The 21,432-nt window shown below is 53.6% G+C and overlaps 1 protein-coding gene across 2 annotated transcripts; it reads right to left on the bottom strand.

The window, feature by feature from the left end:
* Window positions 1-156: 156 nt before the first annotated feature.
* On the bottom strand, window positions 157-21,310 carry BCKDHA (branched chain keto acid dehydrogenase E1 subunit alpha). Of its 2 annotated transcripts, none has more exons than XM_012760743.2 (9): window positions 21,156-21,310; window positions 11,595-11,777; window positions 11,403-11,489; window positions 7,187-7,295; window positions 4,455-4,616; window positions 2,103-2,309; window positions 1,727-1,868; window positions 1,345-1,516; window positions 157-727 (listed from the first exon to the last, which is right to left on the bottom strand). In XM_012760743.2, exons 1-9 carry the CDS (start codon window positions 21,261-21,263, stop codon window positions 557-559), a joined length of 1,341 nt encoding a protein of 446 aa, XP_012616197.1. In that variant the 5' UTR covers window positions 21,264-21,310; the 3' UTR covers window positions 157-556. The 2 variants fall into 2 exon arrangements, with proteins under 2 accessions (XP_012616197.1, XP_075849226.1); XM_075993111.1 differs by lacking the exon at window positions 21,156-21,310 and adding an exon at window positions 14,135-14,155.
* Window positions 21,311-21,432: the final 122 nt, after the last annotated feature.

Here is a 21,432-nt window from a genome sequence, read left to right as displayed (position 1 = left end):
GCCCTGTTCTGAGGGACAGCAGGGGACCAACTGCCCCACTCCGTCTGCTGAAGCTGACTCTGCAGGTTGCGAAAGTTTCCAAGGGAAGCAGCTATCTCAACCGCCTTACTCCCCACACCCGCAAACTCCAGGAAACACACCAGAGGTGGAACGGAGCCAGATGCAGAGACAGTTTATTCAGCTTCTCTGCTGACCACCATGCACGCACACGCTCAGCAGGTTCCGGCTGCCACGCCCACCTCAAACCCAGGGGCCGCTAGGCCTGCAGGCACCCTTACCCACCCAGCCCTGGGGGAAGGCACAGTAGCAACAGTTGAACTGGGGCTGACAGAGCCTCAGCAACCCCTACAAACGCCGCCACCCCCCACGTAACAGTCTGGAGGGGCAGGACTAGGGAGTGGGAGCCACCTGTTATGGTCTCAGGCGCCACCTGGCCCCTGGGTATTCAGACGGAGCTGGATGGGGAAGGGGCAGTGTCCTGCCAGCTCTCCCCGCTCCCCTGAGTGGGGCTGCCTTGCTGGGTGGCTGAAGGTGGGTGGGGTACAGTGACTGGGCCTCACTTCTCAAAGTGGTCCAGGGGGTAGTGCTCCCCGTAGGTCTGCAGGTGACGAGACAGGGACTCCTGCTGCTTGCGGAGCTGGACAGGCATCTCTTGATACACATCTGAGAAGAGCAGGTTGGGGTTGGGCTTCAGCTTCCGCTCGGCCTGCTCAAAGGCCTCCATCACCTGTGGGGACACAGGACGGTGGTCAGACAGCTCCTCCCACCTAGGCCCTCTCTTCTCCTGTGGGATCTTGGCAAGGGGCTCTGGGCCTTCGTGTTCCCATCTGGACAAGGCAGACGATCGTCATCACAGGGGTGTAACCAACATACTCAGCCCCCAAGATCTGCATCCTCGGCAGGGACCAGGCACTGTACTAAGCATGTGGGTTCATTTAAGGCTCTCAGTAGCCCCAAGAAGTAGGCAGCTGAGAAATGAGGAAACTGAGGCACAAAGAAGAGAAGGGACTTGCCCACAATGATGGGGCAGAGCCGGGACACACGGTGCTGCCTGATGCCAGGATCTGCCCTTCCTGCCAGACTGCACCACCCCCAGGACCCTAATGGCCAAGCCGAGGAGGGCAGTGCACTGATTCGGGGTGGGGCACGTACGCTGCCCATGGATTAAGCCACCTAACCCTCAAACCCCCTTCTGAAATGGGCGCTACCAGTACCGCCCTCAGAGTCGAGGAAACTGCAGGCAAGTTGCCAAGGACACTTGCTAGGACACACATGGCCTGGCCCAGAGTTCCCCAGGTAGCAGCAGCACCCCACCACACACCCCCAGGCAGGGCCAGCCCTCACCCTCTTGCGGGACTGCTTCCTCCAGGCCTTCTCCTGCTCGTCGTCCCACCAGCCTCGGCCCAGCAGGTAGCGCCTCAGCCGGGAGATGGGGTGGTCCTGCTTGTCCCAGTAATTGACCTCGTCCACAGAGCGGTAGGCAGAGCTGTCATCACTGGTGCTGTGGTGCCCGATCCTGCCCGGGGGGAGGGGCCCAAGGTCAGCGAGGAGCCCCCTGGAGAGGGGGATGGAGGCAGGGACGGAGCAGGGAAGAAGGGCTGGGAGTGGAATGAGGGTACGGGAGGGGATCCGTTATGGGGTGGGTGATGAGGCATGTTCTGCAGACAGCAATCAGTATGAGGAAGATGCCAAAGGCGCTGGCAGAGCTGTGGGGACAGACAGACACCTGTAGGTCATGGCCTCGATGAGGAAGGGCTGGTTCTCCGCAACAGCCCGCCGCCGGGCCTCCTTTGTGGCGTTGTACACGGCGAACACATCGTTGCCATCCACGCGGATGGAAATGAGGCCGTACCCAGGGCCTCGTGCCGCTGTGGGGACAAACGGGAGGTGGTTAGGCCAAGTGCAGGTGAGGAAAAGGCACAGGGCTGGAGGGAAGAAGCAGGGGGAGCAGGAAGGAAAGAAGGTAAAGTGAGAACAGGGGACCATGACAAACCAGAGCGCTGGCTTCACTGGCTCCTGCGACCAACGGGTGCCGGACACCAGGGGGCTGGGGGGGTAGGGAGGTGATAGGGGGCATAGAGAGCGGCCAGCAGGGCCCGTACCAATGCCATCCCCGCGGTACTGCTCGGAGGTGGGCGTGGAGATGGCGTAGCCATTGTTCCGGCAGAAGAAGATGATGGGACACTCAAGTGTGGCGGCGAAGTTGAAGCCGGCGTGGGCGTCCCCCTCGCTGGCTGCCCCCTCGCCGAAGTAACAGATGACCACCCTGTTGGCGTTGGCCCGCTTGGCTGCGTAGGCCGCCCCCACCGCTGCAGGGCGAGGAGAGGGCAGTGAGCAGGAGAAACGCACATCCACGCACCCCAGCCCGGGCTCTGGGCCTCAGGCTGCTGTCGCCAGGCTCAGGGAGGAAAGAAAACCCCGGAACCTCCTGATGTTCCCACAGCACCTGCCCAGCCCTGTCTTCTCCCCCTCAGCTGACCACAGCTCCATCCTCCCCAATGCTCAGGCCAGAAACTTCAGCAGCATCTCCAACTGCAAATTTTTTTCTTTTCTTTTTTTTTCTTTTTGTGAGACAGTCTCGCTCTGACGCCCAGGCTAGAGTGCCGTGGCATTAGCCTAGCTCACAGCAACCTCCAACACCTGGGCTCAAGGGATCCTTCTGCCTCAGCCTCCCGAGTAGCTGGGACTACAGGCATGCACCACCATGCCTGGCTAAGTTTTTCTATTTTCAGTAGAGACAGGGTCTCGCTCTTGCTCACGCTGGTCCTGAACTCCTGAGCTCAAGAGATCCTCCCACCTTGGTCTCCCAGAGTGCTAGGATTACAGGCATGAGCCACCACACCCGGCCCTGCAACTCCAAATTTTCTGTCATTCCCCACGTCTACTCCACACCACCCTGGTCAAGCCACCGTCACTTCTCGACCAAGTTATTGAACAGCCTCCTCCCTGGCCCCCCCTTACCACAGCCACTCTGCAGGGGGCAGCCAGAGGACTCTGTTGACATGTGGCCAGGCCAAGTCTTCCCACAGCAGACTCCTCCCCACCCCACAGCCCCTGGTTCCCGTTCCACTCTGGGTAGTAGTCAAAGTCCCTGCCCCACCCAATCTGCAAATCTGCACCCCTCCCAACCCCACCACCTGTTGGACTTTACTTCCAACCACCCTCCACACCTGCTCACTCCACACCTACCCCGCAGGCACCTCCCTGCTTCTCAAACACATCCAGCACCTGCCTCCAGACAGCCACGTGGCTCCCTCCCTCACCTCCTCTGGTCTGGCCTGGTCTGTGCTTCAGTGTCACCTTCCAGCGGTGGCCCCCACCCGCCCAGCACGCGCCACATCCTCTCTGGCTCGGCAGTTCCCACAGGACTCGCCGGCCCAGACACACTCCAGGCGTCACTTCTCTGTAGTCACTGTCTGTCTCCCCACAGTGGCAGCACCAGGGGGATGGAGGTTGTGCCTTTTTTGTTCGCTGCACCTAGAGCGGTGCCCAGCAGACTGCAGGGACTCTGCACGTTTGCCAGTGAGTGACTTAGCGGGCACCCGCACGGAAGGCTGGAGCAAGGCCCAGCCCTCCTGGAAACCCTTTAGCTCAAACGCCCCTCCTCTGAGAAGCGTCTCTGCCCACCGCCCACCTAAGTGGCCTGAACTGCTCCTGTTCCCAAACAGAACACCACAGCCAAGGTGGCACCTCCCGCTGTGCCGGGCACAGCGCCAAGGGCTGCGAAGAGCCTGCACTGACCCCAGCCGGACTGCAGGCCCCAGAGGGTGCGGGGCTGGGGCGGGGGGCGATTCCTTGGTCTGACACTGTGTGGGCGCAGGCCTGGCATGCGGTGGGTCTGGTTCCCAAACAAGCCCCTTTTCATAGAAGGGGCTTCAGGGCACCCAGGGTAAGCTTCGGAGGAGTTTGCTTGACTCTGAGGATGGAGGAAGACAAGGGTGAGGGCCCAGAGCCTGGGCTCTGCAATGACATGGCCATGGTTTGAGTTCCTGCTCCTCACTCTCCCTGCCACGTGACCTTTACCAAGTGGCTTCCCTCTTACACTTCAATTTCTGGCTCTTTAAAATAGGAACAAGAGTAAATATTAACCTTTACCCCCCTTGGCCACAGCAAGTGTCCTGAGACAATGGAGGCGAAGCAGCAGCACAGTGCCTGGGACCTGGTACGCGCCCAGGAACACGCTGGATGTGTTCATGAGCACAGAAACGGGCCGGGCACAGCTGGGAAACGCAGACTGTGGTCGTGCGGGTTCAAAGCCACGGAAGGGGCTGGGGACACAAGCAGAGTCTCCCTCTGAAGGGTCCCAGACGAGGTATATTCAGAGTCCGGAGCAAAGAACAGGACTCTGATTGGCGACAACCCAGCAGCCCATCAAAAGGGAGGGAGAGACGCTGAGGCCTGGACAGGGTGTGACACTGGCCTGCATGTACGAGGCCCAGGACACGCGTCCTCACCCTGAGGGATCTGCGTGGCCAGTGGAGAGGAGATGGTGACGAAGTGGCGCTCCTTGCAACCGTAGTGGACGGGCATCTGGCGCCCCTTGCCAGGGTCACTCACGTTGCCGTAGCACTGAGCCATGAACAGTTCCAGGGGGTAGTCGCGGTACATCAGCACACCTAGGAGGGGAGGAGGGAGCAGTGAGCCGGGTGGGCAGTGCAGGGGCCAGACCAAACCCGTGGGTGACCCAGGGGGAGCCCCCTGCCACCAGGGCTTCCGGTTCCCTGTCTGTACAAGGGAGCTGGACTCGAGCAGAGAAGGCAATCGTGGATGCTGCTCACGGAGACCGGGCAGGCGCCGGAGACCCACGACCTGGCGGGCAGACTGGGAAGCACCGGCCTGGCTTAGGAGCAAGGCTGATGTTGAGACCACTGACCGCTGCTCGGGGAGGCCGGATAATCCAGTTTTTGAAAAGAAAGCAAAAATAGCCTTCTTTCTTTCATTCTTCTAATGAGAAACTGCCTGGTAGTCAAGTGTTTTCAATTAATTCAATTACTTTTTAAAAATCATCACCATTAACCAAATAAAAGCATAGACCACTAGCTCATTCACAGCTGCTGGGCTAGAGAGGAAATATTCTCATTTGTCACAGCAGTCAAACCCTTTCTGCAAACAAAACCTCGGGTGGACGCCCACCTCACCAGCAAAGGGAACCGCTCTGGGGACCGCTCTGCTAAGTGGGAAGACAGCAAGGAGTTTGTGATTGTCCTAGGACAAGCTACAACCCCCCGTGCCCCACCTGAAGAGGGGGGCAATCCTCGCACCCAAGCCTTATGCCCTGCGCTGTGGATCAATGACGTCCCCTGCAAGCACTCTGAGAACAGGAGCGTGACACAGACGCAGCTGTCTGTGGCTTCCAGTGGTTCCCAAACCCTTTCTTCACTGCAGAACCCTTTCTTTGGAATCAGATTTAATGGGGATCACATTACACAGCGGTCACATTTTCTGCAAGGGCTGCCCATCTCCCCCGAACAACAAGCACAAATACGAAGATAACCCTACATGCCAAGGACCATTCCGAGCACTTTTCATAGACTAACTCGGTTAATGCTCACCATCACCCTATGGAGCAGGGGGGATTTTCCTCCCCGCTTGGGCTCCCGTATCGGGCTCCGCATCACACAGCTATGAAGTGGCAGAGTCGGAGCTGGCCTAAGGTAAAATGCACACAGTTCCTGATGAGCCCGAGAAAGGGAAGCAGGGAGTGTTTCTCAGCTAATGGGGCACCACCATGAGACATCAAAATAAAAACAGTGCAGTACTGTGTGGACAATCAGCTTTGGAATGATACTCTTCCTGAAATCTTAGTGAGGGTTGAGGGTGTTTAGTGTTGCTTCAACATTCACCTTTAATACAGGGTTATTAGTATTTTTTGTCACATGCTTTTGCATCGGTACAATACAAATTCACATAAAACGTGGTCACACCGTATACACAACAGGGGGTGTTCTGGATGGAGAGAGAAAGGGGGCTGCGTGGACGGTCAGAGAAGGTCCAAGATATTGACACAACTAGGAACTGGGCTTTCTCAAAAAGTGGCCCTGGGTACTGGATGGGGGCAGGAGAAGTGTTAAAAGTTCAGAGTTGTGGTCCCTACACCCAAGGGGCGCTGACTTGCACCGGGAAACTGCAGGTACGGTTGGCCTGCTGACCATCCCTGAAACACACACCCGCTGCCCCCTGGGTAACTCCTTCACTCCCAGGCATGCGTTAGTGTTCCTCAGTTTCCTTCATTCCTATTCCTTGATCCTTCCCTCCTTTCATTCATTCAATCAGCTCCCCAGCCAGGGCCTGCCAGGCTCTCCGATCTCGTACCCTGTTAAGGTCTATAGAGGCCCTCCTACCTGCTCCTGCTCCCTAAAGGACACAGCAACTGAGGACCCAGCAGAGGCCGCACTGTGTGGACAGGGTCCACGGCACGTGCGCACCTCAGCCGGGCCTGGCCTCGCTGCATCCTCCCAGAAGCCCCTCAGTGCAGGTACCAGCGTGATCCCACTTCTGGAGATGAGAAAACTGGGGCTCAGGGAACTGATCTGCCCAAAACCCAACAACTGGTAATAAATGGTTGAGGGCATAGGCTCTTTTTATTTTTTAAATATTATTATTATGGGTACATAATAGTTGTACATCTTTACGGGGTCCATGCGATGTTTTGAGGCAGGCATGCAATGTGAATTCATCAAATCGGGTACCTGGGGTGTCTATCACCGCAGGCATTTGTCATTTCTTTGTTAGGAACATTCCAATTCCACTCTTTTAGTTATTTTAAAGTATACTCTAACTTATATTGATTATAGTCACTTTGTTGTGCTATCAAATATTGTTCATTCTATCTAGCTATATTTTGTATCCATTAACCATCCCCACTTTATCCCCCCTCCATGCCACCCTCCCAGCCTCTGGTAACTGTCATTCTACTGTCTCCATGAGATCAATTGTTTCTAATATTTAGCTCCCACATATCAGTGAGAACAAGGAGCATATCATAGGCTCTTAACCACTACAGTTCCTGCCTTCAGAGAGAAGTCTGACCCCTCCAAAGTCCTGTCCCTGGCTTGCCTCTTCCTTGCCCAGAAAGTTCTTCCAGCTCCTTAGACCTTTCTGGCACTGTGCTGTTCCTGGAAGACCATTCGGGGTGACTAAAATGTCCACCAAGAGGGAATACAGGGCCAATCCAGCACAGACGCACCTGCCTCCCGGTACTGGCCAAAAACCAGGTCCGTGTTGTCCAGGGCCGCTGCACTCCCCACGTGCGTCCCCTCCTCGCCGTAGTTGGTCATGTAGAAGGAGATCCGGCCCTGGGGGTGGAAGGGGGCCCAGAGGCCCAAGCTCAGTTACGCTGGGCAACGACAGAGAACCATCCCAATCCTGCCCAACTCCTGATGAGTCCTTTCATCAACACAGTCTTCCTGAAGGCCAGCCCTGGGCCCGGCCGCGCTAGGGTTTCTGCCTTCATGGAGGAACTGTCAGGTTGGTTAGAGCCGGAGTGATCGGGTCTCTGTGACGTGAGCCCAGAGGAGAGGCCTATCCCACCATGGGAAAGCATCAGGGAAAACTGCCTGGGCTCAGCAAAGGCGGGCCGGGTGGAGGATTCCAGGCGGAGGGAACAATAAACACCACGAAGCCAGAAGGACTGAGACACAAAGTGGGAGGGGTGGGGAGGATGAGACGGGAGAGGGAGGCAGCACCCAGAAAATGCAGAACAATACACCCACTTTACTCTGAGAACAGCGGTAATCCACTGACCGTCCTCCTCCAGGGAGCAATGTGGTCAGACATGTGTTTTAGAAACCTCTCTGAGGCTGCCGTGCAGGAAATGGATGGAGACAGAGCTAACTGCAGCAAAGCAGGAGAGCAGGGGCGGTGGCCGGGCGTGACAGCAGTGGGAGCCAGAGAGGAGCAGATGGATGAGCTTAAGCAGCAGAGTCAGCAGTACCAGGGCGCAGACCCTGCCAGCTGGCCACACCGGGCCAGGCCAGCTTCCTTTACCCAAATCCCCAACGCAAGCCTGGAAAAGACACACGCTCAGGTCCCCAGCCTCTCTTGCAGCCATAGGTGGCTACGGGACATAGTTTTAGCTAGAGACTCCAGTGGAAGTCCGCTTTTGCTTTCTGGATAAAAGGGACCACTCTGGCTGGTACCAGCCCCACCCCCACCCCCTCCTTCCTGCCTTGCACGAAGCCATAAAGCCTGGACCTGCAGTGGCCTTCCTGTGAACATGAGGCAACAAGCACAGGATGGACGCCAACTAGCCAACCAAGAGAAGCAGAAAGAGAAGAGGGGGTTCGGCCCTGGATGGCGCCGCTGAGCAGCTGAAAGTCTCTACAGAAATCCCTCGGGACAGAGGGAACGGGAACAGAGGGAATGAGGGGAGACAGTGATGGCAGAGGGGGAGAGGAGAAAAGGATGAGACCCAGGAGTCCAGCGTGGGTGGATGGGGGATGGTGGTGCCCTTCACTGAGAAAGGGACTAGGGAGGAAGAGCAGCAAGTCTGGGAGGAAGACGCCAAGGTCAAGTTCGGACAGGCTGTTTGCTAGGAACATCCAGGGCGAGGAGCCAGATGGATGCAGGACTCTGACAAGCCCGTCTGGCGGGAGAGCTGGGGAAGCCCTGGGACACAGACAGAAGTGAGGTCACTCAGAGCCATATGCAAAGTGAAACAAAGCGAGCCTGGACAGCGCTCTGAGGGACACTCATGGCCAGGCCTCCTCGGGGCTCAGCAGTGCCCTCCTCCACGAGTTCCACAGGCCTGCTTCTGCAGCTGCTGTGGGGAAACCAATGAATACGTGCTTTCTTCCAAGTGGGGAGCCAATTAAAAGCTAATTGACCTTCCAGTGCCAAGTGTGTGGGTGGCTGCTGGGCGAGGGGCCTGGTGGGGCTGTCAAGGTTAGTGTGGGGAGGAGCCTGAGACCGTCCCCAGAGGAACAGGACTTGGGCTGGCGGCAGAGGCTACTGGTTGCCCACCCAGTATCCTATCCCCCTTCCTCTCAGTTAACAGAGATCTCGTCCTCCACAGGTGGCACATGCCTGGACTAAAAGACTCCATTTCTCAGTCTCCCTTGCAGCTAGGAGTGACCCATGAAATGTAAGCAGATCTTGGGTGGGACTACCTGGAAAGTTCTACAAAAGTGGGGATGGGAGATAGCTGGGATATACCACGGCTGACCTTCCACTTTCCTTCTACTTCTTGCCTGGAATGAGATGTGATGGAGGGAGGCCCAGCAGCCATTTGAACCATGAGGGGAATGGAGAAGACAGAAGCCAGTGCTTTGTTGTTTTTTGGTTTTTTTTTTTTTTTGAGACAGTCTCACTTTGTTGCCCAGGCTAGAGTGAGTGCTGTGGCATCAGCCTAGCTCACAGCAACCTCAATCTCCTGGGCTCAAGCGATCCTCCTGCCTCAGCCTCCCAAGTAGCTGGGACTACAGGCATCCGCCACCATGCCCGGCTGATTTTTTGTATATATATTTTTAGTTAGTCAATTAATTTCTTTCTATTTTTGGTAGAGACAGGGTCTTGCTCAGGCTGGTTTCGAACTCCTGACCTTGAGCAATCTGCCCGCCTCGGCCTCCCAGAGTGCTAGGATTACAGGCGTGAGCCACCGCGCCTGGCCTGCTTTTGTTTTTATTTGTAACAGTTTTTATTTGTTGAGTGGGAAGGAGACCTGTGACTTACAGCCAGACATAATCCCAACAAATACGGGCTGAACCATGATGGATGAGGTGATCTTACTGGGAGCTTCCTGATGTTACCCAATAAGCAAGTGACCATACATGCTGGGTCTCACAGAATCCCTATCCCTATCCTACAGGGTGGGTTCTGTCATTGGCCCCGTTTTTTAATACAGTGAGGAAACTGAGGCAAAGACAAGAAAAACTGCCTGCCCAAAGTCACAGCTGCAACTGGACCGAAGTCCATCGGATCCCAAAGCCCCGTCTGTGCAGCCCACACAGGTACAGGAGGGAGCCTGTGCATGCAGGAGTGGGTGGCCTGGCACTGGGGCTGCGGAGAAGGGGGCAGAGAGCACCAAGCCACAGAGGAACGGGAGCAGGGTGGTCGGGAGGGGCCAGACCTGATTCTGTGTAGAGTGGGAGCCCAGGGACGTTTGTGGGCAGGGAGAGGTGCCACCCTAACTTGGGGAACCCATACACAGGGTTCCTGTGAGTGGGAAAGCCCAAGAGTGGGCTGCCCACCAGAATCCGCTAAGTGTCCACACCAGGATCACCTGCGGGCTTGACACAAATGCGACTCCCACGGCCAGCCTCTTCTGACCCAGCAGGCGTGACAGACATCTGAGGGCTTTCTGCCAATGTGCTTCCCCCTCATCTGATAGGAGCCCCTGCTCTCCACTTCTGCGTCCTGAGAGGGAAGGGGTCTACACCTCTACTCTCTCGGTCCCTGGCAGTAGGCACATGGCCCGGGCCTGGCCAAACAGTCACCAATCTATGACCAAAGCTTAGCCAATGAGCACCAGCCCTGGGCCTTCTACAGCAACATTAGGGACCATTCTCTTTCCAATGCTAAGTGGGAAAGATAATAACCACAAGGTTGGTAGGGTCATCACAAACACTAATATTTACTGAGTGCTGGCTAAATGCCAGTTCACTGCTCCTAAGGTCATCACACATGCCACTATCAAGCCTCATGACACCTCAAGAGCTAAGCGCAGACAAGGAAACTGAAGCATTGAGGTGTGAAGCGACTTCCCAGGGCCACAGAGCTAGAAACGGGCACAGCCAGGACTCTGACCTTCCAGACTTGCTCCAGTGCCTGCACCCTGAACCCTTTCTCTCTGCCACCTCCCCATGAGCCAAGAGCTGCCAGAGACCACTGCCGATTGACAATGAAGAAAGCCAAGGCAAAGAATAATAGAAAAGACACAAAGGAAAACAAAAAGGTCTGATAACGTCCGATAACCACAGCCCCCTGGATCCAGCTGTGCCTGAAAACAGGCCCCAAGACTGCAACCGAGTCAATAAATTCCTTATTTGTTGACATCGGTTTGACTGGATCTTTGTCCCCTGATAGTAAGACTTCTGAGGATCACAACACATTTGACATGGCGGAGGGTGGTCCCTCGGGCACTCCAGGAAGCACTATGGGCCTGCTCAATTTCTCAGGACTGTGAGCTCCTGGGAAGAAGGGCCATCCAGCCTTGTCCTCCCTACCTTCTCCCAGCACAGGTAGCCCCGGTCAGGTGCACAGCACGTGTCTTTAGTGATGAGGTCCATCTTTCTCCCCTTGGGCAGGACCCCACCCACACTCTTCCTCCACAGCCCTAAGAACTCTCAGGCTCCCCAAAGAAGGATTTCTCCTCCTTAGGAGATGCCCTTTAGCCCAAACACAGGTAGAAAGGACCTTAGATAATCCCAAATGCCCCCTTCTTCCCCCGGCCTGTCCCCACGCACCTGCCGCTGAGACTCATAGAGGATGCGGTCCATGGTGTTGAGCAGCGTCATGCTCTTGTAGAACTTCAGGACTTGCTCCTGGGGCAGCTACAGGTGGAGGCACAGACAGACGTGGGGTGGTTGGGACAAGAGAGGAGACGGGCAAGAGGCCCGGACAGGAGGGGCACGGGAAGGGGGGAGGCAGCCTCTCACTTGGGGGTCCTCGCTGGGGTTGATGATCTGGCCCTGCCGGTCCATGACGCGGTAGATGGGGATTCCGGAGATGACATTGGGCTGGATGAATTCCAGTTTGTCTATGAACTCTGCCGAGGCCCCTGGGAACTGAGGCTTGTCCTCCAGAGATGAGAACTGCTGCTGCTGCTGCCTGTGGGGGTGCTGGGGAGAGAGGGTGGAGGAGACACCCACGTCAGGAGCAGTGTGGAGGTTCCTGCTGGCTCGATCCCGGCAACAGGAGGGACGGGTGGGTAAAGCTTTGGCACCTGACTCCCATTGTGACACCCTGGGATAGTTATTAAATTTCTGTGTCTCAGTTTCCTCATCTGAAAACTTGGGATGAAAATAGTAACATCTATCCCACAGAGTTATTGTAAGATTAAATGACTCAATAAAGTGGCAGGTAGCTCAAGAACTGGTAGCTGTTGTCACTTTCATTACACGTGCCCAAACTCTGCACCCCGGCTTCAAGGCCTCCCCCATCTGGCCACAGATGCCCCTCCTGTCTCTCATTGACACCCCAGGCACATACACCCTGCACAGTGTCCTGAGGCAGCCAGGCGGGCCCTTATGGACCCCTATACCACACACCAGGGAGGCCACCCAGAATAGAGCTTCTTGGAGCTCTCAAGAGTCAGACTGCCTGGGTTCAAATCCCTTACTGGGTGACGTGGCAAAGTGACTTCCCCTCTTCATGCGTCCCCTTCCTTATCTGTAAAATGGAGGACACCTTGTGAAAATAAGCCTCGAGGCTTCGATTACATAGATCAAGCATATAACATGTTCGGTAGAGGATCTGTAAGCCATATAGCAAATACTCAAAAAAATGTTGGCCATTATTCCTACCACCTGTCCCTGCTCTCACCCCGTAAAGCTAGGTAGCCTTGAACTGACCTAAGAGTCATGACTGTGTGCCAGGCACAATCTCACCGAGTCTCCAAAGAATCTGTGCATCAGGATTATTCGCTGCTGCCCCTGAGTAGAAGGGCTCTTTCCCCACCACCTGGCAAATGGCTGCACACACTCCAGTGCCTTCTCCACCCCCATCCCAGCTCCCCCTGCAAGCCTAGACTGACTCATTCAACAAATATTTGAGCACCTGCCTTTGTTCCAAGCCCTGTGCTGGGTTCTGGGGACCTAAGACAGGCAGGACATTTGTCCTTGCTGCCTAGCAGGGAAGACAGATGCCGAACAAGCAACGATGAGGGTGATTTACATCATCCTGAGACAGAGGGGAAAGGGGGTGAGGCTTCCCTGGAGAAGTGATATTAGAGCTGAGACCTAAAGGATAGAGGAGTTAGGGACACAGCATTCTGGGAAGGGGAACAGAACGTGCAAAAGACAAGAGTGAGGAATGGTGGGAGGAGCCCAGAGTGGCTGTGAGGCCATCTCACCACCTCAATGGCTGGAAAGCTCAGGAGACCAGACAGAAGCGAAACCCTAAACGCTCAAAAGGATGTGGGCCGTTTAGAATTCTCTCTCTTTTTTTTTTTTTTTGAGACAGAGTCTCACTCTCTTGCCCAGGCTAGAGTGCCGTGGCCTCAGCCTAGCTCACAGCAACCTCTAACTCCTGGGCTCAAGCGATCCTCCTGCCTCAGCCTCCCGAGTAGCTGGGACTACAGGCATGCGCTACCATGCTCAGCTAATTTTTTCTATATATATTTTAGTTGGCCAATTAATTTCTTTCTATTTATAGTAGAGACGGGGTCTTGCTCTTGCTCAGGCTGGTTTTGAACACCTGACCTTGAGCAATCCTCCTGCCTCGGCCTCCCAGAGTGCTAAGATTACAGGCATGAGCCACCTCGCCTGGCCCATTTAGAATTCTTAGCTCTTGAGCAAGGCAGTCTTGAACCAGCCTAAGTATCCTAACAGCTCCCCTTTGCCAAGCACCTGCTGCGCACCAGGCTGAGTTTTACATACACGACCTCACCGCGTCCTCAGAGGACCTACGAGGTGGGATTATTTGCTATTGCCCTTGAGTAGATGAGGAAGCCAAGGCTTGGGGAGGTGGAAAATAACCTGTACCAGGCCACACACACAAATCATGTCAGGACTGGGCTTCAAACGTGGGCAGAGCTGAGATTCAGACCCCAAATCCCATGCTGCTAACCCCAACTGCCACTGCTGGCTCCATTTCCACACATCTGCGTCTTTTCTTCCCAACACATTTCAGAGTCTTCTTAGGTCAGTAATTGTAGTTTCACTTTCAACAGGCGTTCAAGAAGGGCAAGGTTTGCTACCAGCCAAATCTCACACGTGGGTGCTCAAGTGTGTCCCTCCCACCTCCACCGCCCACTTTCATTGCAGCAAACAAGCTGTCCGAGGTTCCTGCAGGGTGGCGTGTTATGTGTGTGCATTTATCTGTGTTTGTGGCTGTGAGGAAATCACACTCCCAACGGCAGGGCAGGCTCAGGCCTGACGACATCACAGCAGGCACCCCTCCCCTGCCAGAAGGAAGCCACTGGCCCCTTGCACACTGCGCTTCCCCCTCTGAGCACTCAGCACAGCTGGACCTTCACCTCCATCTAGAAGATTCCTTTGTCTTGTGCGGTCTCTCACATGCACCACGAGTTCTAGGAGAGTAGGGACGGTGGCCAGGTCGGCTCACACAGCAGGCACTCAATAGATAATGAATGAACAAACACGTGAATGAGCAGTTCATTTCACTGGCTTTGGAGTCAAACTGACCTGGGTTCCAATTCCTTAGCTCCCTGTGTAATGCCAGCCTCTTGGGAAGCTGAGGCAGGAGGATCAATTGACCCCAGGAGTTTAAGGCTACAGTGAGCTATCATGATGCCCCTGCACTATAGCCTGGGCGACAGAGTGAGACCCTGTCTCCAAAAAAAAAAAAAAAAAAATAGGTAGAAGTGAGAAAAAAATCTGGGAAGGTTAGGAATTAGGAAAAAGAAACATGACTGGCACTTTGGGAAGAAGGCAGGGTAAAGGGTTGGAGAGAAAAACTGCACCTTAAAACGGATTCTAAAACTAAACCTTGGCCCCAACAGACACTCCAGAGGGGGAAACTGAGGCATGGGGAGACAACGTGCCAATATGCCAACAGAACAGGACGGAAGGCTGAAGTCGGCAGAGTGGCACTGAGAGGGGGCCGGCAGGGGTCAGGAGAGGGCTGTCTGCCTCTGAAGGCTGGACAGCTCCCATCAGGACCCCGGTGTGCTCCATATACTGAGCTGGGCCTGGGCTGGGCCTTCCTCCCCTATTTCCCTGGGTCTGTGCAGATGACAGTAGCCCCCACCCCCAGGGTCACCACACTGACTGAATAAGCAAAGGGCTCAGCCTGGTCCTGAGGAAATGCCCCACCAATGGGACTGGGTGGTCAAATGCCTGCATAGGAAGGATGTGACTCCACCCATTTGTCTTCTGTTTCGGGAGGGGGGGTTGTCCCGGTGGCCAGTGATTTACAATGGCAGAGGCTGCACAGATTTACACAAAGCTTTCAAGACACCCTGTCCCACCTGCCTGTTCTGGATGGTCTGGTCTGCCCAGCAGTACTGGGGTGGCCCTGGAGAAGTCGATCCCTAAGGCACCATGGTTAAGGGCAAGGACTGCAAGCAGACACCACCTCATGGTTGTATAACTCCAACTCCCTGCGCTTCAGCTTCCTGCTGTGCACACTGAGGGTTGTCACCTGTGTATAGACTGCTTAGCCCAGTGCCTGGCACATAATGAATGCTTCATAAATGCGAGAGGCTAATAAGTATATTTGACAACTTCTCCTGACAAATTTGCTCCAAGTCAGGCCCTGAACTGAGAGGGCTGGAGAGAGGGAGGGACAGATGACACACTGGACACACACATTATAGCCGAGAGAGATGATCTCAGTGCAGGCCAGATAGCACAATGGTTAAACACAGGGCAGGTGGGACGATGGGCTCTAGAGCTATACTGCTGGTGTTCCAGTCCTGGTTCTGTCCCTTTCCAGCCACGCAGTGTCGGACAGGAACCAGTCTCCCTTAACTGCGTTCCCTCGTGGGGTAACATCTACTCACAGGCTTGTGGAGAGGTGGGTAAAGCAGCTCTGGTAGCTCTGGGAGGAACAGTTCCTAGCTAGCATGAGACGGGGCACCAGGAAAAGTGTCGTGGAGAGAAGGAGTTGAGCCAAGGCCTGCTGGACAGGCAGGGGTGAGCCGGCAAAAGGCCAGGGGTTAGAACATCAGTCCAGGGAACAACAAAGGCTCTGAGGCAGGAGAGGAGGGATACTGAAGACCAGACCAGCAGAGCTGAGCAGGTTACCAAGAATAAACACGTGCCTCGGTGCTGCTCAAAGCGCTTTATTTGCACCTATGTGCTCACTTAACCCACCCAGCACCCAGGTGAGGCAGGCGTTACTACCACACCTCCATCAGAGAGAGGTGGTATCTGAGGCTCAGAGGGGTTGAGCGACTTGTCTAGAGCCACAGAGACCCTGAGTGGCCACGCCAGCATGTACAGCCTGGCGGCCTGATCACTATTGCTGGGAGAGGCAGTAAGAACAGTCAGGTCCAGAGAATGACAGGCTTTGTGCACGGTGCCAGTTAACTCCGAGTCCTCAAAATTTGGGACGGCAAAGGCCACCCAATCCTGCTCTCTCCTAACCTCTGAGGCACTCTGCCGTCAAACAAAGCAAAGAGCTGAGCCTCCCCTTCCCAGATAGCTGGCTAGGAGGGGGTGGTATGAAGGTTAGTCAGGCTCAGGAACTCAGGGGCTTTAGTAGCACGAGGCTCCCCGAGGCACTGAAGGTGTAAAGCCCCAAGGGAGGGCATTTCCCTGACCAGATTTACTGACCCTAGTTTACTGAAACTCTCATTTCTTGAGCCCTTACTGAGTGCTCAGTATATGTAGTTAAGTGCTTCATAAGAACCACTTTCTTGGCCAGACACAGTGGCTCACGCCTGTAATCCCAGTACTTTGGGAGGCAGAAGGATTGCTTGAGGTCAGGAGTTCAATACCAGCACTTTGCAACATAGTGAGACTCTTGTCTCTATAAAAAAAAAAAAAAAAAAAAAAAATAGCTGGGTGTGGTGGTACACACCTGTAGCCCTACCTACTTGGGAGGCTGAGGTGAGAAGATGGCTGGAGCCCAGGAATTTGAGGCTAAAGTGAGCTATGATCCTACAACAGCCTGGGGGGGGGGGGAGGAACCACTTTCTTTAATTTTCACTACAGCTTTGTGAATGAGGTACTACTACTTTCCCTGTTGTAAAGATTAAGACCTGGTGTTTGCAGCCCAGAAGCTTCTCTGTAGAAGTGGCATATCAGCCATCATCTGAAGGACTTCGTGCCTACAAAGGTCTCCAGGTGAGAGCGGGCACATTCAAGGAAGGAAAAGATGGTGACTGAGGCTGATGTGCAGAGAGGAAAGGGGACACTGGGGGCTGAGGCCAGCTCTTCCCAACCTAAGTTCCAACCAGCCCGGGCACAAGCTGGTGATATACGCCAATACTGAACTAAGAAAGATGTTACCTAAGACTAAATCTAAGCCCCAACCCTTTTCCTCCTGGCAGCCCGGTACCATGAAAAGAAAGTGGGCTCTGGAACCTAGAGCTCTAAGTTCAGACCTCACCTCTCCAAGCCTCAGTTTCTCTATCTGTAATAAGAGAGTACTACCAGTACAGACCTTGCAGTGTGGCTGCATTAAATATAATGGATGTGAGTTGCCACTGTAAATTATAAAGTGCTCCAAGATGTGAAAAATGAGGCAAGGTTTCTTAAAATGTTAGCCAAGGAGATGCACCCATATGATTAGGAGATCAGTAATGACCATCTCCATTCATTCCACAATACACACCTACCACTTAGAGATAATGCATACAGCACTGGCACCCCCAGACAGCTGCCCCTGAGCAGCTGGGTCAGGGAAATAAAGTGACTGATTATTAGCACAGATTGAGCTCTAGGTGTTCCCTGACTCCCAACAGGGTAGGGACTTTACTCACCCCACTTGCTAGGGACAGCTAGAGTCAAGAAGTGAAATGGCTTGGCAAAATCCCAGGCCTGGGGTGCTGGCTGAGAAACTAACTCACGTGTCCCTGACAAGCTGAGTTTCCTTCTTCCTCTTCCCTCTGAGCACTAAAATATGTGTTATGACATCAAGGGAGATAGAAATTGGGCAAACGCCTCCAATAAAGGGGGTGGTGACAGGAGAGGCAAGAAGGGAGGGACAAAGTAAAGCAGCCCATCCCTCCTCCTAACACCACTTGCCCTGGTAACCCCGGTAATTCAAACCAATCTGTCCATTACTTTACAACCTCCCAACCTTTCATAAAACGATGGCGGTCACCAGCCACTTGTGGCTATTTAAACTTAAAACTCATTAAAATTGACTAAGATGGTGAGGGGAATTAACTAACATGAACTAAAATAAAATTTTAAGGCTCACTCCCCCCACCAGCTGACTGAATGGACCACCTCTGGCCAAAGGAATATCCTAAAACTAAATTGTCTGCCAGGAGGAGAGAGGTCTCCCTTCTTAGAGACATCCTTTGTAACCCATTAACAGGCCTAAGGGTATGCAAGACAATTCTGCACGTCCTCAATTTACACAACAAATCTATGTAGGTGGCTTATCTCAGATAACCGCTCCTTATGTTAAAACATTCCAAGCCTTTAGACAAAGCTTCATGTCTTTAACCAATTACAATCCAAAGAATCTTTAAACCCACCTATAACCTGTAAGTGCCCCCACCTTAGAGATGTCCCACCTTTTTGGGCCAAACCAATGTATGCCTCCCACATATATATTTATAACTTTACCTGTAACCCCTGTCTCCCTGAAATGTATAAAAACCAAACTGTAAACCAGTCACATTGAGTGGCTCCGGGTCATGGTCCTCAAATTTGGCTCAGAATAAATCTCTACTGCTGGAGGTCAGGAGTTCGAAACCAGCCTGAGCAAGACCCTGTCTCTACTAAAAATGGAAAGAAATTAATTGACCAACTAAAAATATATATACAAAAGATTAGCTGGGCATGGTGGCGCATGCTTGTGGTCCCAGCTACTCGGGAGGCTAAGGCAGTAGGATCGCTTGAACCCAGGAGATTGAGGTTGCTGTGAGCTAGGCTAATGCCACGGCACTCACTCTAGCCTGGGCAACAAAGTGAGACTCTGTCTCAAAATAAATAAAGTGCTCAGTAGCCACATTTTGCTAGTGGCTACAGTACTAGACAGGATAAATATAAAATATAGCCATTACTGCAAAAAGTTCTTTTGGGCCGGGCGTGGTGGCTCACACCTGTAATCCTAGCACTCTGGGAGGCCGAGGCGGGCGGATTGCTCAAGGTAAGGAGTTTGAAACCACCCTGAGCAAGAGCAAGACCCCTAGAAAAAATTAGGTGGGCATGGTGGTGCATGCCTGTAGTCCCAGCTACTAGGGAGGCTGAGGCAGCAGGATTGCTTGAGCCCAGGAGTTTGAGGTTGCTGTGAGCTAGGATGACGCCACGGCACTCACGCTAGCCTGGGCAACAAAGCAAGACTCTGTCTCCAAAAAAAAAGTTCTTTTGGATAGCTGTGGTTTAATGTCTTCTTTGACTAAATGCTACTACCTCTTCCTCCCACTCAAAAAAGCAGTCTCTTTTATAATCTTAGAAACACAAGTGAGAGGAAAAGAAAACAGTGACTCTAAGAAAATACAAAATTTTAAATAAATAAAATGTAGGGACTTCTCCACCACCACCACAACCCTAAGAAAAAGGAAGTAGAAGGAGCATGGGGGAAGGCAACAGGGAGACTAAGCCCTGAGGGAAACAGATTTAATCAGCAACACATGACCTTTCCCTAGCCAGCTCCAGTCCTGCCCAACTCCCACCCCACTTGCCCAGCCAATGGGCTCCTGGGACTGAGATCAGCTGTGGAGCACAAGATTGCTGGGGAAAAAAAGCAAAAGGGAACAGCCCAAAGGCAGGAGGCTGCCCTACCCACTTACTGCCCGGCTCCTGCAATCCTTCTGTACTTACCTGCTTGAAGTCACTCCCTTCCTAGGTACTCACACTCCACTCCTGCCCCATCCTCTTCACCTTCCTCCCCTGTTTCTTCCCCTACCCAGAACTTCTTCCTGCAGATTTCATCTTCCCTTCCTTGTGATTAGGGATCAGAACCAACCTCACAAGAATTTGATAAATTCTTCCCCACAGCCTTATCAATCCAAGGCCTCGCAAGGTCACCTCCTTTCTTCTCATCTCCAAGGTCAGTTTTTGTCCCTTCCCTCCACCCTCACTATCAACAGTGACCGACATTCCTCTTGCCCTTACGATGTGCCAGGACCAGTTCTTAGCATTTTACACATTAAATTTTCACAATAACTCTATGAGGTAGCCACTGTTAGCACTTTACAGAGAGGGAAATTAGGTCCAGACCCTTACCCAAAGCTACACAACTGGGAAGTAGCAGTACAGAGATATGAATCCACGTGGTCTAGCTCCAGAACCCACTCACTTAACTACTACTCCCCCCCCCCGCGCCTTTTTTTGAGAGTAGAGTGTCTCTCTGTCACCCTACATGAAGTGCAGTGGTGTCATCATAGCTCACTGCAACTTCAAACTCCTGGGCTCAAGCCATCCTCCTGCCTCAGCCTTCCAAGTAAGCTGCGACTACAGGTGCTGGCCACTACACTCAGCTAAGTTTTCTATTTTCTGTAGAGATGGGGTCTTGCTCTTGCTCAGACTGATCCTGAACCCCAGACCTCAAGCAATCCTCCCGCCTCAGCTTCCCAGAGTGCTAGGATTACAGGCGTGAGCACCCAGCCTACTACTCTCATCTGTGAAGTTTTAGTTCAAGGCTCTTCTACAGCCCACTGCCTCTCCCCCTATAAGCAGGGGCTTCCACCTAGATTTTCCACAGCGTGATCTCAATCTTAGCACCATCTACTCAAAGGGATTCTGACCCTTTTGACAAAGCTTTCCCAAGTGTTTCCAAGAAATGTGTACAAAGTGCCCTGTCTGGACTTCTCTCCCTCCTTTCCTCCTCTCATTAATTCAGCAAACACTTACTTAGTAATCCTCTGCATAGTGTCCAGAATATATGAATTTCCTGTCTTGGCATTCGGTCAGCGGACACAAGAATCAAACAAGTTTTTTACGCAATCCATTTTAAAATTAGAATTGTGGCAAAGAAATGCAGGGCCCTATAAAAGCCCGTGACAGGAACCTGATCTCTCCTTTCTCCTCTTTCAAGAGGATTCTTTACTCAGAAGAAAGCCTCCCCTTTACAAAGTCATTTTCATTCTCCAACTCAAGAGGGACAAAGTCTCGGCACCCTCCCCTGTCTCTCCAAGGGACCTTCCCTGTAGATGAAAACAAATGAGGAACCCCCATCCCTCTCCTCCAAGTCTCCTTCCCTCAGGACCCACACAGGAGCTGCCTCGCTGTTCCTCTCCTGAAGAAGTGGAAGTTCTTTCCTTGCGTGTCCTCTCCAAGTAGTCTTTCCCAGTCCTTTTTCCTTCTATGACACCCCTTCCTTCACACCATGCAGGGGCTCCACGCTCTGAAGATAGCCTTTGCATTCCTATTTCCCCTTGAGGAAAATCCGCTGGGGCCCCACGTACTCACAGATCTAGCCAGCCCCCGAGCTCCGGGCCGCCGCAGCGCCAGGAGGGCAGCCTGGCCCAGGCCTCGGCTTGGCCCCCAGAACCTGGCCGCAGCGACCACTACCGCCATCTTGGCCAACAACCTCTCAGCGATCCGCCCCCTCTTGCCCCAGTCTGGGGCTGCCCCTTTATGTGCCTGACTCAAATGCCCGCACCACTCTGATGAGAAGACCACCTCTTCCAGTTACGTGGTAGCTAGGATGCATAGAGAGGTGGAGAAAACAATCTATCTTCCCAAA

This window comes from Microcebus murinus, chromosome 16, assembly GCF_040939455.1.
Source record: "Microcebus murinus isolate Inina chromosome 16, M.murinus_Inina_mat1.0, whole genome shotgun sequence".
Classification (NCBI taxonomy): Eukaryota; Metazoa; Chordata; class Mammalia; order Primates; family Cheirogaleidae; genus Microcebus; species Microcebus murinus.
This window is presented reverse-complemented; position numbering and strand designations above follow the sequence as displayed.

Excerpts from the sequence above, each read along its gene's own strand:
- BCKDHA (XM_012760743.2), bottom strand. The coding sequence starts at position 21,263 with ATGGCGGTAGTGGTCGCTGCGGCCAGGTTCTGGGGGCCAAGCCGAGGC. Across the intron at positions 2,310-4,454 it reads GGCCACGCAGATCCCTCAGG|CGGTGGGGGCGGCCTACGCA; the intron begins GTGAGGACGCGT and ends CTCGCCCTGCAG. Across the intron at positions 1,517-1,726 it reads ATCGAGGCCATGACCTACAG|GATCGGGCACCACAGCACCA; the intron begins GTGTCTGTCTGT and ends CCCCCCGGGCAG.